Source organism: Lampetra fluviatilis, chromosome 68 (genome assembly GCF_964198595.1).
Source record: "Lampetra fluviatilis chromosome 68, kcLamFluv1.1, whole genome shotgun sequence".
In the NCBI taxonomy this organism is placed as follows: domain Eukaryota; kingdom Metazoa; phylum Chordata; class Hyperoartia; order Petromyzontiformes; family Petromyzontidae; genus Lampetra; species Lampetra fluviatilis.
This window is the reverse complement of record NC_136342.1, coordinates 4,276,682-4,292,693: the sequence shown is the minus strand read 5'-3', so window position 1 is coordinate 4,292,693 and position 16,012 is coordinate 4,276,682. Positions and strand designations below refer to the sequence as shown.

Below are 16,012 nucleotides of genomic sequence, written 5' to 3'. Positions count from 1 at the left end.
AAGTCTCCCCGTGTCTCCAAGTCTCCCCGTGTCCCCGTGTCCCCGTGTCTCCAAGTCTCCCCGTGTCCCCGTGTCCCCGTGTCCCCGTGTCTCCAAGTCTCCCCGTGTCTCCAAGTCTCCCCGTGTCTCCAAGTCTCCCCGTGTCTCCAAGTCTCCCCGTGTCTCCCCGTGTCCCCGTGTCCCCGTGTCCCCAAGTCTCCCCGTGTCTCCAAGTCTCCCCGTGTCTCCAAGTCTCCCCGTGTCTCCAAGTCTCCCCGTGTCTCCAAGTCTCCCCGTGTCTCCAAGTCTCCCCGTGTCTCCCCGTGTCCCCCGTGTCCCCGTGTCCCCGTGTCCCCAAGTCTCCCCGTGTCTCCAAGTCTCCCCGTGTCTCCAAGTCTCCCCGTGTCTCCCCGTGTCTCCAAGTCTCCCCGTGTCTCCCCGTGTCTCCAAGTCTCCCCGTGTCCCCGTGTCTCCCCGTGTCTCCAAGTCTCCCCGTGTCTCCCCGTGTCCCCGTGTCCCCGTGTCCCCAAGTCTCCCCGTGTCCCCAAGTCTCCCCGTGTCTCCAAGTCTCCCCGTGTCTCCAAGTCTCCCCGTGTCCCCAAGTCTCCCCGTGTCTCCAAGTCTCCCCGTGTCCCCAAGTCTCCCCGTGTCTCCAAGTCTCCCCGTGTCTCCAAGTCTCCCCGTGTCTCCAAGTCTCCCCGTGTCCCCAAGTCTCCCCGTGTCTCCAAGTCTCCCCGTGTCTCCAAGTCTCCCCGTGTCTCCAAGTCTCCCCGTGTCCCCAAGTCTCCCCGTGTCTCCAAGTCTCCCCGTGTCTCCAAGTCTCCCGTGTCTCCAAGTCTCCCCGTGTCTCCAAGTCTCCCCGTGTCTCCAAGTCTCCCCGTGTCTCCAAGTCTCCCCGTGTCTCCAAGTCTCCCCGTGTCCCCAAGTCTCCCCGTGTCTCCAAGTCTCCCCGTGTCTCCAAGTCTCCCCGTGTCTCCAAGTCTCCCCGTGTCTCCAAGTCTCCCCGTGTCTCCGTGTTTCCCCGTGTCTCCAAGTCTCCCCGTGTCTCCAAGTCTCCCCGTGTCTCCGTGTCTCCCCGTGTCTCCAAGTCTCCCCGTGTCTCCAAGTCTCCCCGTGTCCCCAAGTCTCCCCGTGTCTCCAAGTCTCCCCGTGTCTCCAAGTCTCCCCGTGTCTCCAAGTCTCCCCGTGTCTCCAAGTCTCCCCGTGTCTCCAAGTCTCCCCGTGTCCCCAAGTCTCCCCGTGTCTCCAAGTCTCCCCGTGTCTCCAAGTCTCCCCGTGTCTCCAAGTCTCCCCGTGTCTCCAAGTCTCCCCGTGTCTCCAAGTCTCCCCGTGTCTCCAAGTCTCCCGTGTCCCCAAGTCTCCAAGTCTCCCCGTGTCTCCAAGTCTCCAAGTCTCCCCGTGTCTCCAAGTCTCCCCGTGTCCCCAAGTCTCCCCGTGTCTCCAAGTCTCCCCGTGTCTCCAAGTCTCCCCGTGTCTCCAAGTCTCCAAGTCTCCCCGTGTCTCCAAGTCTCCCCGTGTCTCCAAGTCTCCCCGTGTCTCCAAGTCTCCCCGTGTCTCCAAGTCTCCAAGTCTCCCCGTGTCTCCAAGTCTCCCCGTGTCTCCAAGTCTCCCCGTGTCTCCAAGTCTCCCCGCGTCTCCAAGTCTCCCCGTGTCTCCAAGTCTCCCCGTGTCTCCAAGTCTCCCCGTGTCTCCAAGTCTCCCCGTGTCTCCAAGTCTCCCCGTGTCTCCAAGTCTCCCCGTGTCTCCAAGTCTCCACGTGTCTCCAAGTCTCCCCGTGTCTCCAAGTCTCCCCGTGTCTCCAAGTCTCCCCGTGTCTCCAAGTCTCCCCGTGTCTCCAAGTCTCCCCGTGTCTCCAAGTCTCCCCGTGTCTCCGTGTCTCCAAGTCTCCCCGTGTCTCCAAGTCTCCCCGTGTCTCCAAGTCTCCCCGTGTCCCAAGTCTCCCCGTGTCTCCAAGTCTCCCCGTGTCTCCGTGTCTCCAAGTCTCCCCGTGTCTCCAAGTCTCCCCGTGTCTCCAAGTCTCCCCGTGTCTCCAAGTCTCCCCGTGTCTCCAAGTCTCCCCGTGTCTCCAAGTCTCCCCGTGTCTCCAAGTCTCCCCGTGTCTCCAAGTCTCCCCGTGTCTCCAAGTCTCCCCGTGTCCCCAAGTCTCCCCGTGTCTCCAAGTCTCCCCGTGTCTCCAAGTCTCCCCGTGTCCCCAAGTCTCCCCGTGTCTCCAAGTCTCCCCGTGTCTCCAAGTCTCCCCGTGTCTCCAAGTCTCCCCGTGTCTCCAAGTCTCCCCGTGTCCCCGTGTCCCCGTGTCTCCAAGTCTCCCCGTGTCCCCGTGTCCCCGTGTCCCCGTGTCTCCAAGTCTCCCCGTGTCTCCAAGTCTCCCCGTGTCTCCAAGTCTCCCCGTGTCTCCAAGTCTCCCCGTGTCTCCCCGTGTCCCCGTGTCCCCGTGTCCCCAAGTCTCCCCGTGTCTCCAAGTCTCCCCGTGTCTCCAAGTCTCCCCGTGTCTCCAAGTCTCCCCGTGTCTCCAAGTCTCCCCGTGTCTCCAAGTCTCCCCGTGTCTCCCCGTGTCCCCGTGTCCCCGTGTCCCCGTGTCCCCGTGTCCCCAAGTCTCCCCGTGTCTCCAAGTCTCCCCGTGTCTCCAAGTCTCCCCGTGTCTCCCCGTGTCTCCCCGTGTCCCCGTGTCTCCCCGTGTCTCCAAGTCTCCCCGTGTCCCCGTGTCTCCCCGTGTCTCCAAGTCTCCCCGTGTCTCCCCGTGTCCCCGTGTCCACGTGTCCCCAAGTCTCCCCGTGTCTCCAAGTCTCCCCGTGTCTCCAAGTCTCCCCGTGTCTCCCCGTGTCCCCGTGTCCCCGTGTCCCCAAGTCTCCCCGTGTCTCCAAGTCTCCCCGTGTCTCCAAGTCTCCCCGTGTCCCCAAGTCTCCCCGTGTCTCCAAGTCTCCCCGTGTCTCCAAGTCTCCCCGTGTCTCCGTGTCTCCCCGTGTCTCCGTGTTTCCCCGTGTCTCCAAGTCTCCCCGTGTCTCCAAGTCTCCCCGTGTCTCCGTGTCTCCCCGTGTCTCCAAGTCTCCCCGTGTCTCCGTGTCTCCCCGTGTCTCCAAGTCTCCCCGTGTCTCCCAGTCTCCCCGTGTCTCCAAGTCTCCCCGTGTCTCCAAGTCTCCCCGTGTCTCCAAGTCTCCCCGTGTCTCCAAGTCTCCCCGTGTCTCCAAGTCTCCCCGTGTCTCCAAGTCTCCCCGTGTCTCCAAGTCTCCCCGTGTCCCCAAGTCTCCCCGTGTTTCCAAGTCTCCCCGTGTCTCCAAGTCTCCCCGTGTCTCCAAGTCTCCCCGTGTCCCCAAGTCTCCCCGTGTCTCCAAGTCTCCCCGTGTCCCCAAGTCTCCCCGTGTCTCCAAGTCTCCCCGTGTCCCCAAGTCTCCCCGTGTCTCCAAGTCTCCCCGTGTCTCCAAGTCTCCCCGTGTCTCCAAGTCTCCCCGTGTCTCCAAGTCTCCCCGTGTCCCCAAGTCTCCCCGTGTCTCCAAGTCTCCCCGTGTCTCCAAGTCTCCCCGTGTCTCCAAGTCTCCCCGTGTCTCCAAGTCTCCCCGTGTCTCCAAGTCTCCCCGTGTCTCCAAGTCTCCCCGTGTCTCCAAGTCTCCCCGTGTCTCCAAGTCTCCCCGTGTCTCCAAGTCTCCCCGTGTCTCCAAGTCTCCCCGTGTCTCCGTGTCTCCCCGTGTCTCCAAGTCTCCCCGTGTCTCCGTGTCTCCCCGTGTCTCCAAGTCTCCCCGTGTCTCCGTGTCTCCCCGTGTCTCCAAGTCTCCCCGTGTCTCCAAGTCTCCCCGTGTCTCCAAGTCTCCCCGTGTCTCCGTGTCTCCCCGTGTCTCCAAGTCTCCCCGTGTCTCCAAGTCTCCCCGTGTCCCCAAGTCTCCCCGTGTCTCCGTGTCCCCAAGTCTCCCCGTGTCTCCAAGTCTCCCCGTGTCTCCGTGTCCCCAAGTCTCCCCGTGTCTCCAAGTCTCCCCGTGTCTCCAAGTCTCCCCGTGTCTCCAAGTCTCCCCGTGTCTCCAAGTCTCCCCGTGTCCCCAAGTCTCCCCGCGTCTCCAAGTCTCCCCGTGTCTCCAAGTCTCCCCGTGTCTCCAAGTCTCCCCGTGTCTCCAAGTCTCCCCGTGTCTCCAAGTCTCCCCGTGTCTCCAAGTCTCCCCGTGTCTCCAAGTCTCCCCGTGTCTCCGCGTCTCCAAGTCTCCCCGCGTCTCCAAGTCTCCCCGTGTCTCCAAGTCTCCCCGTGTCTCCAAGTCTCCCCGTGTCTCCAAGTCTCCCCGTGTCTCCAAGTCTCCCCGTGTCTCCAAGTCTCCCCGTGTCTCCGTGTCTCCCCGTGTCTCCAAGTCTCCCCGTGTCTCCAAGTCTCCCCGTGTCTCCGTGTCTCCCCGTGTCTCCAAGTCTCCCCGTGTCTCCAAGTCTCCCCGTGTCTCCAAGTCTCCCCGTGTCTCCGTGTCTCCCCGTGTCTCCAAGTCTCCCCGTGTCTCCAAGTCTCCCCGTGTCTCCAAGTCTCCCCGTGTCCCCAAGTCTCCTCGTGTCTCCAAGTCTCCCCGTGTCCCCAAGTCTCCCCGTGTCTCCAAGTCTCCCCGTGTCTCCAAGTCTCCCCGTGTCTCCAAGTCTCCCCGTGTCTCCAAGTCTCCCCGTGTCTCCAAGTCTCCCCGTGTCTCCAAGTCTCCCCGTGTCCCCAAGTCTCCCCGTGTCTCCAAGTCTCCCCGTGTCTCCAAGTCTCCCCGTGTCTCCAAGTCTCCCCGTGTCTCCAAGTCTCCCCGTGTCTCCAAGTCTCCCCGTGCCCCCAAGTCTCCCCGTGTCTCCAAGTCTCCCCGTGTCTCCAAGTCTCCCCGTGTCCCCAAGTCTCCCCGTGTCCCCAAGTCTCCCCGTGTCTCCAAGTCTCCCCGTGTCTCCAAGTCTCCCCGTGTCTCCAAGTCTCCCGTGTCTCCAAGTCTCCCCGTGTCTCCAAGTCTCCCCGTGTCCCCAAGTCTCCCCGTGTCTCCAAGTCTCCCCGTGTCTCCAAGTCTCCCCGTGTCTCCAAGTCTCCCCGTGTCTCCAAGTCTCCCCGTGTCCCCAAGTCTCCCCGTGTCTCCAAGTCTCCCCGTGTCTCCAAGTCTCCCGTGTCTCCAAGTCTCCCGTGTCTCCAAGTCTCCCCGTGTCTCCAAGTCTCCCCGTGTCTCCAAGTCTCCCCGTGTCTCCAAGTCTCCCCGTGTCTCCAAGTCTCCCCGTGTCTCAGTGTCCGTGACACTCCCCCCCGTCACGTGACCTGAGTGACACCCCCCCCATCACGTGACTCGAGCACTGCCCCCTCGGTCACGTGACCTGTGTGCTGCCCCCTCAGTCACGTGACCTGTGTGCTGCCCCCTCAGTCACATGACCTGAGTGCTGCCCCCCCCCTCCATGACCCCCATCATGGGGGTTGTTAAGTGCCACACCCTCTGACACGTGACCCGACTTGTGGACCACTCGTAGAGACTCCCCACAGAGACCCACAGACACCCACAGACACCCACAGAGACCCACAGACACCCACAGAGACCCACAGAGACCCACAGACACCCACAGAGACCCACAGAGACCCACAGACACCCACAGAGACCCACAGACACCCACAGAGACCCACAGACACCCACAGAGACCCACAGACACCCACAGAGACCCACAGACACCCACAGACACCCACAGAGACCCACAGAGACCCACAGACACCCACAGAGACCCACAGAGACCCACAGACACCCACAGAGACCCACAGACACCCACAGAGACCCACAGACACCCACAGACACCCACAGACACCCACAGAGACCCACAGAGACCCACAGACACCCACAGAGACCCACAGACACCCACAGAGACCCACAGAGACCCACAGACACCCACAGAGACCCACAGAGACCCACAGACACCCACAGACCCCCACAGAGAACCACAGACACCCACAGAGACCCACAGACACCCACAGACACCCACAGAGACCCACAGACACCCACAGACACCCACAGAGACCCACAGACACCCACAGACACCCACAGAGACCCACAGACACCCACAGAGACCCACAGACACCCACAGAGACCCACAGACACCCACAGAGACCCACAGAGACCCACAGACACCCACAGAGACCCACAGAGACCCACAGACACCCACAGAGACCCACAGACACCCACAGAGACCCACAGACACCCACAGACACCCACAGAGACCCACAGAGACCCACAGACACCCACAGAGACCCACAGAGACCCACAGACACCCACAGAGACCCACAGACACCCACAGAGACCCACAGACACCCACAGAGACCCACAGACACCCACAGACACCCACAGACACCCACAGAGACCCACAGAGACCCACAGACACCCACAGAGACCCACAGACACCCACAGAGACCCACAGAGACCCACAGACACCCACAGAGACCCACAGAGACCCACAGACACCCACAGACCCCCACAGAGAACCACAGACACCCACAGAGACCCACAGACACCCACAGACACCCACAGAGACCCACAGACACCCACAGACACCCACAGAGACCCACAGACACCCACAGACACCCACAGAGACCCACAGACACCCACAGAGACCCACAGACACCCACAGAGACCCACAGACACCCACAGAGACCCACAGAGACCCACAGAGACCCACAGACACCCACAGAGACCCACAGAGACCCACAGACACCCACAGAGACCCACAGACACCCACAGAGACCCACAGAGACCCACAGACACCCACAGACCCCCACAGAGAACCACAGACACCCACAGAGACCCACAGACACCCACAGACACCCACAGAGACCCACAGACACCCACAGAGACCCACAGACACCCACAGACACCCACAGAGACCCACAGAGACCCACAGAGACCCACAGACACCCACAGAGACCCACAGACACCCACAGACACCCACAGAGACCCACAGACACCCACAGACACCCACAGAGACCCACAGACACCCACAGAGACCCACAGACACCCACAGAGACCCACAGACACCCACAGAGACCCACAGAGACCCACAGACACCCACAGAGACCCACAGAGACCCACAGACACCCACAGAGACCCACAGACACCCACAGAGACCCACAGAGACCCACAGACACCCACAGACCCCCACAGAGAACCTAAGACACCCACAGAGACCCACAGACACCCACAGACACCCACAGAGACCCACAGACACCCACAGAGACCCACAGACACCCACAGACACCCACAGAGACCCACAGAGACCCACAGACACCCACAGAGACCCACAGACACCCACAGAGACCCACAGAGACCCACAGACACCCACAGAGACCCACAGACACCCACAGAGACCCACAGAGACCCACAGAGACCCACAGACACCCACAGAGACCCACAGACACCCACAGAGACCCACATAGACCCACAGACACCCACAGAGACCCACAGAGACCCACAGAGACCCACAGACACCCACAGAGACCCACAGAGACCCACAGAGACCCACAGACACCCACAGAGACCCACAGACACCCACAGAGACCCACAGAGACCCACAGACACCCAGAGAGACCCACAGACACCCACAGAGACCCACAGACACCCACAGAGACCCACAGACACCCACAGAGATCCAAGAGACCCACAGACACCCACAGAGACCCACAGACACCCACAGAGACCTACAGACACCCACAGAGACCTACAGACACCCACAGAGACCCACAGACACCCACAGAGACCCACAGAGACCCACAGAAACCCACAGACACCCACAGCGACCCACAGACACCCACAGAGACCCACAGAGACCCACAGACACCCACAGAGACCCACAGACACCCACAGAGACCCACAGAGACCCACAGAGACCCACAGACACCCACAGAGACCCACAGACACCCACAGAGACCCACAGAGACCCACAGACACCCACAGAGACCCACAGACACCCACAGAGACCTACAGACACCCACAGAGACCTACAGACACCCACAGAGACCCACAGACACCCACAGAGACCCACAGACACCCACAGAGACCTACAGACACCCACAGAGACCCACAGACACCCACAGAGACCTAAAGACACCCACAGAGACCCACAGACACCCACAGAGAACCACAGACACCCACAGAGAACCACAGACACCCACAGAGACCTACAGACACCCACAGAGACCCACAGACACCCACAGAGACCTACAGACATCCACAGAGACCCACAGACACCCACAGAGACCCACAGACACCCACAGAGACCCACAGACACCCACAGAGAACCACAGACACCCACAGAGACCCACAGACACCCACGGAGACCCACAGACACCCACAGAGAACCACAGACACCCACAGAGACCCACAGACACCCACAGAGACCTACAGACACCCACAGAGACCCACAGACACCCACAGAGAACCACAGACACCCACAGAGACCCACAGACACCCACAGAGACCCACAGACACCCACAGAGAACCACAGACACCCACAGAGACCTACAGACACCCACAGAGACCCACAGACACCCACAGAGAACCACAGACACCCACAGAGACCCACAGACACCCACGGAGACCCACAGACACCCACAGAGAACCACAGACACCCACAGAGACCCACAGACACCCACAGAGACCTACAGACACCCACAGAGACCCACAGACACCCACAGAGAACCACAGACACCCACAGAGACCCACAGACACCCACAGAGACCCACAGACACCCACAGAGAACCACAGGCACCCACAGAGAACCACAGACACCCACAGAGAACCACAGACACCCACAGAGAACCACAGACACCCACAGAGAACCACAGACACCCACAGAGACCCACAGACACCCACAGAAAACCACAGACACCCACAGAGAACCACAGACACCCACAGAGACCCACAGACACCCACAGAGAACCACAGACACCCACAGAGAACCACAGACACCCACAGAGACCCACATACACCCACAGAGAACCACAGACACCCACAGAGAACCACAGACACCCACAGAGACCCACAGACACCCACAGAGAACCACAGACACCCACAGAGAACCACAGACACTCACAGAGAACCACAGACACCCACAGAGACCCACAGAGAACCACAGACACCCACAGAGAACCACAGACACCCACAGAGAACCACAGACACCCACAGAGACCCACAGACACCCACAGAGACCCACAGACACCCACAGAGAACCACAGACACCCACAGAGAACCACAGACACCCACAGAGAACCACAGACACCCACAGAGAACCACAGACACCCACAGAGAACCACAGACACCCACAGAGAACCACAGACACCCACAGAGAACCACAGACACCCACAGAGACCCACAGACACCCACAGAGAACCACAGACACCCACAGAGAACCACAGACACCCACAGAGACCCACAGACACCCACAGAAAACCACAGACACCCACAGAGAACCACAGACACCCACAGAGACCCACAGACACCCACAGAGAACCACAGACACCCACAGAGAACCACAGACACCCACAGAGACCCACATACACCCACAGAGAACCACAGACACCCACAGAGAACCACAGACACCCACAGAGACCCACAGACACCCACAGAGAACCACAGACACCCACAGAGAACCACAGACACTCTCAGAGAACCACAGACACCCACAGAGACCCACAGACACCCACAGAGAACCACAGACACCCACAGAGAACCACAGACACCCACAGAGAACCACAGACACCCACAGAGACCCACAGACACCCACAGTGACCCACAGACACCCACAGAGAACCACAGACACCCACAGAGAACCACAGACACCCACAGAGAACCACAGACACCCACAGAGAACCACAGACACCCACAGAGAACCACAGACACCCACAGAGAACCACAGACACCCACAGAGACCCACAGACACCCACAGAGAACCACAGACACCCACAGAGAACCACAGACACCCACAGAGACCCACAGACACGCACAGACACCCACATAGACCCACAGAGACCCACAGAGACCCACAGAGACTCACAGACACCCATAGACACCCACAGAGACCCACAGAGACCTACAGACACCCACAGACACCCACAGAGACCCGCAGACACCCACAGAGACCCACAGAGACCCACAGAGACCCACAGTCACCCACAAAGACCCACATACACCCACAGACACCCACAGACACCCACAGAGACCCACAGACACCCACAGACACCCACAGAGACCCACAGAGACCCACAGACACCCACAGAGACCCACAGAGACCCACAGACACCCTCAGACACCCACAGAGACCCACAGAGACCCACAGAGACCCACAGACACCCACAGAGACCCACAACCACCCACAGAGACCCACCGACACCCACAGAGAACCAGGTCCAACGACACGTCACGACAACGAATGGTGGCCACCACCCCTGCCCCGCCCCCAGTAACCTTTAACCTCCGCCCCACTCCGCGACCTTTGACACCGGGTGCCCCGCACCCCCCTCTTCCCCGCCCTCACCCCCTTCACCGTCTCCCGGCAACCGCGTGGCCGCAGATCCTCATCCGTAACCGCGCGACGGACGTGGACGCGCGGATGAACGACGGCACGACGCCGCTGATCTTGGCGGCGCGTCTCGCCGTCGAGGGCCTCGCCGAGGAGCTGGTGGCCTGCCGGGCCGACGTCAACGCCGTCGACGACCACGGTGAGAGGCCGGGGCCGTGACCCCCCCCCCGCCACACCCCGGTGACCCCCGCGGTGACCCCCACGGTGACGCCCACGGTGACCCCCACGGTGACGCCCACGGTGACCCCGTGGCAAGCGCCACAGTGACCCCCACGGTGACCCCCACGGTGACCCCCACGGTGACCCCGTGGCAAGCGCCACAGTGACCCCCACGGTGACCCCCACGGTGACCCCCACGGTGACCCCGTGGCAAGCGCCCCAGTGACCCCCACGGTGACCCCCACGGTGACCCCCACGGTGACGCCCACGGTGACCCCGTGGCAAGCGCCACGGTGACCCCCACGGTGACCCCCACGGTGACCCCCACGGTGACCCCCACGGTGACGCCCACGGTGACCCCGTGGCAAGCGCCACGGTGACCCCCACGGTGACCCCCACGGTGACCCCCACGGTGACCCCCACGGTGACGCCCGCGGTGACCCCGTGGCAAGCGCCATGGTGACCCCCACGGTGACCCCCACGGTGACGCCCGCGGTGACCCCGTGGCAAGCGCCACGGTGACCCCCGCATTGACCCCCAAGGTGACTGCCGCGTTTGGGTCGCCACGGCGACGCGGGGGTGGGGGTGGTGCCAGTAACGATCTTTGGGACCGGGAGATCTGATGACCCAGTGACCCAGGGAAGTGATGACCGGTGACCCAGAAACCCGGTGTGCATGCGTCCCGGTGATCCAGTCACCTTGTGATCTGGTGACCCCGTTAGCCAGTTAGCCCGGTGAGCAGATGACCCGGGGGATAAGGTGACCTATTGACCCGGCGACCTGCCGTTGACACCGTGGTGATGTCGAGGTGAGCTGGGGGTGTTTCTCGGCGTCCGTGACCCGGCGCTAGGAGACTGGCGGCACGCCGACGTGACCTCCCTTGACCTCTCGTGAACTCTGACCCCATGACCCCCCCAGGCAAGTCGGCGCTGCACTGGGCCGCGGCGGTCAACAACTTGGAGGCGACGCTGGTGCTGCTCAAGAGCGGCGCCAACCGGGACATGCAGGACAACAAGGTGAGGGGTTGCGACCTCTTGCCTGCCCGGTGAGAGGGGTCGCGACCTCCTGCCTGCCCGGTGAGGGGTCGCGACCTCCACCTCACCCGGTGAGGGGTCGCGACCTCCCGCCCGCCCGTTGGGATGGTCACAACCTCTTCCTGCCACTTCACCACACAAACTCCTGCCGACCTTCGCCCTGCGACCTCATCCATTTACAAAGTGCCTCCGCCCCATGACCTCCCCCATGACCCCCCAGGAGGAGACCCCGCTCTTCCTGGCGGCGCGCGAGGGCAGCCACGGGGCGGCGCGCCTGCTGCTGCAGCACGGCGCCAGCCGCGAGCTCACGGACCACGTGGAGCGGTTGGCGCGCGACGTGGCCGCCGAGCGGCACCACCACGACATCGTGCGCCTCCTCGACGACTTCGCGCTCATGGGGGCCGCCCAGCAGCAGCAGCAACAGCAGCAGCAGCTCTACGGGGGAGGCGGCGGACAGGGCGGTACGCACGGCTCAGCGGGGGGGGGGGCGACTGTCACGTGACCCGCGGGTCGCCCCCCCGCCCTCTCTCCCTCCATCACGTGGCCCAAGTGCTGCCCCCTTTCCCCCTCTGTCACGTGACCAGAGTGCCGCCCCACCCCCTTTCTCCCTCTGTCACGTGATCCCGAGTGCCGTCCCCCCCCCTTCTCCCTCCGTCATGTGACCAGAGTGCCGCCCCCCCCCCTCTCTCTCTTCGTCACGTGACCAGAGTGCCGCCCCCCCCTTTCCCCCTCCGTCACGTGACCCGAGTGCCGCCCCCCCCCTCTCTCTTCGTCACGTGACCCGAGTGCCGCCCCCCCCTCTCTCTCTTCGTCACGTGACCCGAGTGCCGCCCCCCCTCTCTCCCTCCGTCACGTGACGTGAGTGCCGCCCCCCCCCCCTCTCTCTTCGTCACGTGACCCGAGTGCCGCCCCCCCTCTCTCCCTCCGTCACGTGACCCGAGTGCCGCCCCCCCCCTCTCTCTTCGTCACGTGACCCCGAGTGCCGCTCCCTCCGACATGTGACGTGACTCATAGACACTCATAGACACCCATAGACACCCATAGACACTCATAGAGACTCCACAGAGACCCATAGACACCCACAGAGACCCATAGACACCCATAGACACCCATAGACACCCACAGAGTCCCAGATCCAACCACGGTATGCCCCCCCCCCCGCCACCGTACCGCCCCCCTCCCACAGGACCTCGTAGTCACCACCAAGGCCACCACCACCACCACGGCCACCGCCACCACCGCCACCACCATCACCACCACCATCACCACCACCACCACGGCCACCACCACGGCCACCACGGCCACCGCCACCACCACCATCACCACCACCAAGGCCACAGCCACCACCACCGCCACCACCACCACCGCCACCACCACCACCACCACGGTGCACCTGACCGCGTGCGTGACGCCGGATTCCGTCTTGCCGCCCCGCGTCCCGGCTACAGGAGCCGTCCTGGGCTCGCCGCTCTGCCCCGCCGCCGGCTACATCCACGGCCTCAAGGCGGCTCAGCATCACCACCACCACCACCAGCATCATCAGCAGCAGCATCAGCAGCAGCAGCATCAGCAGCAGCCCGGCAAGAAGACGCGGCGTCCCAGCGCCGCCCGCGCCTACTCCGCCGCCGCCGCCGGCACCGCCGGCACCACCGGCACCGCCGCCGGCAAGCCGGTGAAGAAGCGCAAGAAATCGGCGGGCGCCGTCGGGGAGACCCCGGCGCTGAAGGGCCCACCAGGACCTAACGGCGGCCTCTCTCCTCCGCTCGAGCACGCCCTGCTGCCCCTGCTGCTGCCCCAGGGCCACCCGATGCACCACCACCACCACCAGCAGCAGCAGCAGCACCAGCAGCACCAGCAGCACCAGCAGCAGCCCCACCACCAGCATGTGGGTCTACTACCGCCCCGTTACGCACCGCCCTACGAGGTGGCGCTGGGAGACTGGCGCATGCTGCAGCCGGCCCGGCACGGACACGGCCACCAGCAGCATCCGCCGATGCATCATCAGCATCACCACCAGCAGCAGCATCAGCATCATCATCAGCAGCAGCAGCACTACAATCCGCTCGTGGTCGGACTTCCGATGCCGTCGAACGTCCTTCCGAACGTCGCCACCGAGTCTCCTCCACCGGCGCAGCTGCCGCCGCTGCCTCCGCTGCCTCCTCAAGGCCACCACCAGCAGCAGCACCACCACCAGCACCAGCACCAGCAGCAGCAGCAGCACCAGCAGCAGCAGCAGCAGCAGCACCACCAGCAGCAGCACCAGCAGCAGCAGCAGCACCAGCATCAGCAGCAGCAGCAGGCAACGCACTCCCAGGCATCTCCGGCGAGGGTCGCGTTCGCTCCGGCGTCAGCCGACAAGTTCCCGTCGCCCCCGTCGCAGCACGGCTACCCGTCGCCCGGCGGCGCCAGCGTGAGCCCGCTGCAGCAGGCGCAGCAGCAGCAGCAGCAGGCGCAGCAGCAGCAGCAGCAGCAGCTGGACGTGCCGTATCCCACGCCGTCCCCCGATACTCCCGACTGGTCCAGCTCTTCGCAGGACTCGCCGCTCGGTTGGGCTGAGATGAGCGCTGGCGGTGGTGGTGGTGGTGGTGGTGGCGGCGGTGGTGGTGGTGGTGGTGGCGGTGGTGGTGGCGGTGGTGGCGGTGGTGGCGGTGGCGGTGGTGGTGGCGGTGGTGGTGGTGGTGCCATCTCCATCTCCACCACCACCTCTGCTTTGGCGACCCCCGTGTCTCCGCCGTTGCCCGGCGCGTTTCAACCGCCGCTCGCGACGGGCATGGCGAGCAAGGTCACCACCATGACCTAGAACACCAGGCCGGCAAAGTCCGCCAGCGGTAATCGTCGTGGTTACGGTCATCGTCGTCATCATCATCATCATCGTCGTCATCATCATCGTCACGATGATTGCGATCGTTCTGATGGTCGTGATTACGATCATCGTCACCATCATCATCATCGTCATCACGATGATTACCAACGTTCTGATGGTCGTGATTACGATCATCGTCACCATCATCATCATCAACATCACGATGATTACGATCGTTCTGATGGTCGTGATTATGATCATCATCGTCATCATCACGATGATTACGATCGTTCTGATGGTCGTGATTACGATCATCGTCACCATCATCATCATCAACATCACGATGATTACGATCGTTCTGATGGTCGTGATCACGATCATCGTCATCATCATCATCGTCACGATGATTACGATCGTTCTGATGGTCGTGATCACGATCATCATCGTCACGATGATTACGATCGTCCTGATGGTCGTGATCACGATCATCATCATCGTCATTATCACGATCATTACGATCGTTCTGATGGTCGTGATCACGATCATCATCGTCACGATGATTACGATCGTCCTGATGGTCGTGATCACAATCATCATCATCATCATCGTCATTATCACGATGATTACGATCGTCCTGATGGTCGTGATCACGATCATCGTCATCATCGTCATCATCACGATGATTACGATCTTTCTGATGGTCGTGATTACAATCATCGTCATCATCATCACGATGATTACAATCATCCTGATGGTCGTGATTACGATCATCGTCATCATCATCACGATGATTGCGATCGTTCTGATGGTCGTGATTACGATCATCGTCACCATCATCATCATGATTACGATCGTTCTGATGGTCGTGATCACGATCATCATCACGATGATTACAATCATCCTGATGGTCGTGATTACGATCATCGTCATCATCATCACGATGATTGCGATCGTTCTGATGGTCGTGATTACGATCATCGTCACCATCATCACGATGATTGCGATCGTTCTGATGGTCGTGATTACGATCATCGTCATCATCATCACGATGATTGCGATCGTTCTGATGGTCGTGATTACGATCATCGTCACCATCATCACGATGATTGCGATCGTTCTGATGGTCGTGATTACGATCATCGTCACCATCATCATCATGATTACGATCGTTCTGATGGTCGTGATCACGATCATCATCACGATGATTGCGATCGTTCTGATGGTCGTGATTACGATCATCATCACGATGATTACGATCGTTCTGATGGTCGTGAGTACGATCATCATCATCACGATGATTGCGATAGTTCTGATGGTCGTGATTACGATCATCGTCACGATGATTACGATCGTTCTGATGGTCGTGATTACGATCATCATCATCATCACGATGATTACGATCGTTCTGATGGTCGTGATTACGATCATCATCATCATCACGATGATTACGATCGTCCTGATGGTCGTGATCACGATCATCGTCATCGTCATCATTATCACGATGATTACGATC

The 16,012-nt window shown here is 61.5% G+C and overlaps 1 protein-coding gene across 1 annotated transcript in view; it reads left to right on the top strand.

Moving 5' to 3' along the window:
• LOC144952540 (uncharacterized) overlaps positions 1 to 14,528 on the top strand; it is a 47,633-nt gene extending 33,105 nt beyond the window's left edge. Inside the window, exons 8-12 of the mRNA XM_078882990.1 lie at positions 10,495 to 10,642; positions 11,581 to 11,678; positions 11,917 to 12,157; positions 13,145 to 14,329; positions 14,479 to 14,528. Of these exons, the coding sequence (XP_078739116.1) occupies positions 10,495 to 10,642; positions 11,581 to 11,678; positions 11,917 to 12,157; positions 13,145 to 14,329; positions 14,479 to 14,528 (1,722 nt within the window). The remainder of the gene's footprint in view (positions 1 to 10,494; positions 10,643 to 11,580; positions 11,679 to 11,916; positions 12,158 to 13,144; positions 14,330 to 14,478) is intronic.
• Positions 14,529 to 16,012: the final 1,484 nt, after the last annotated feature.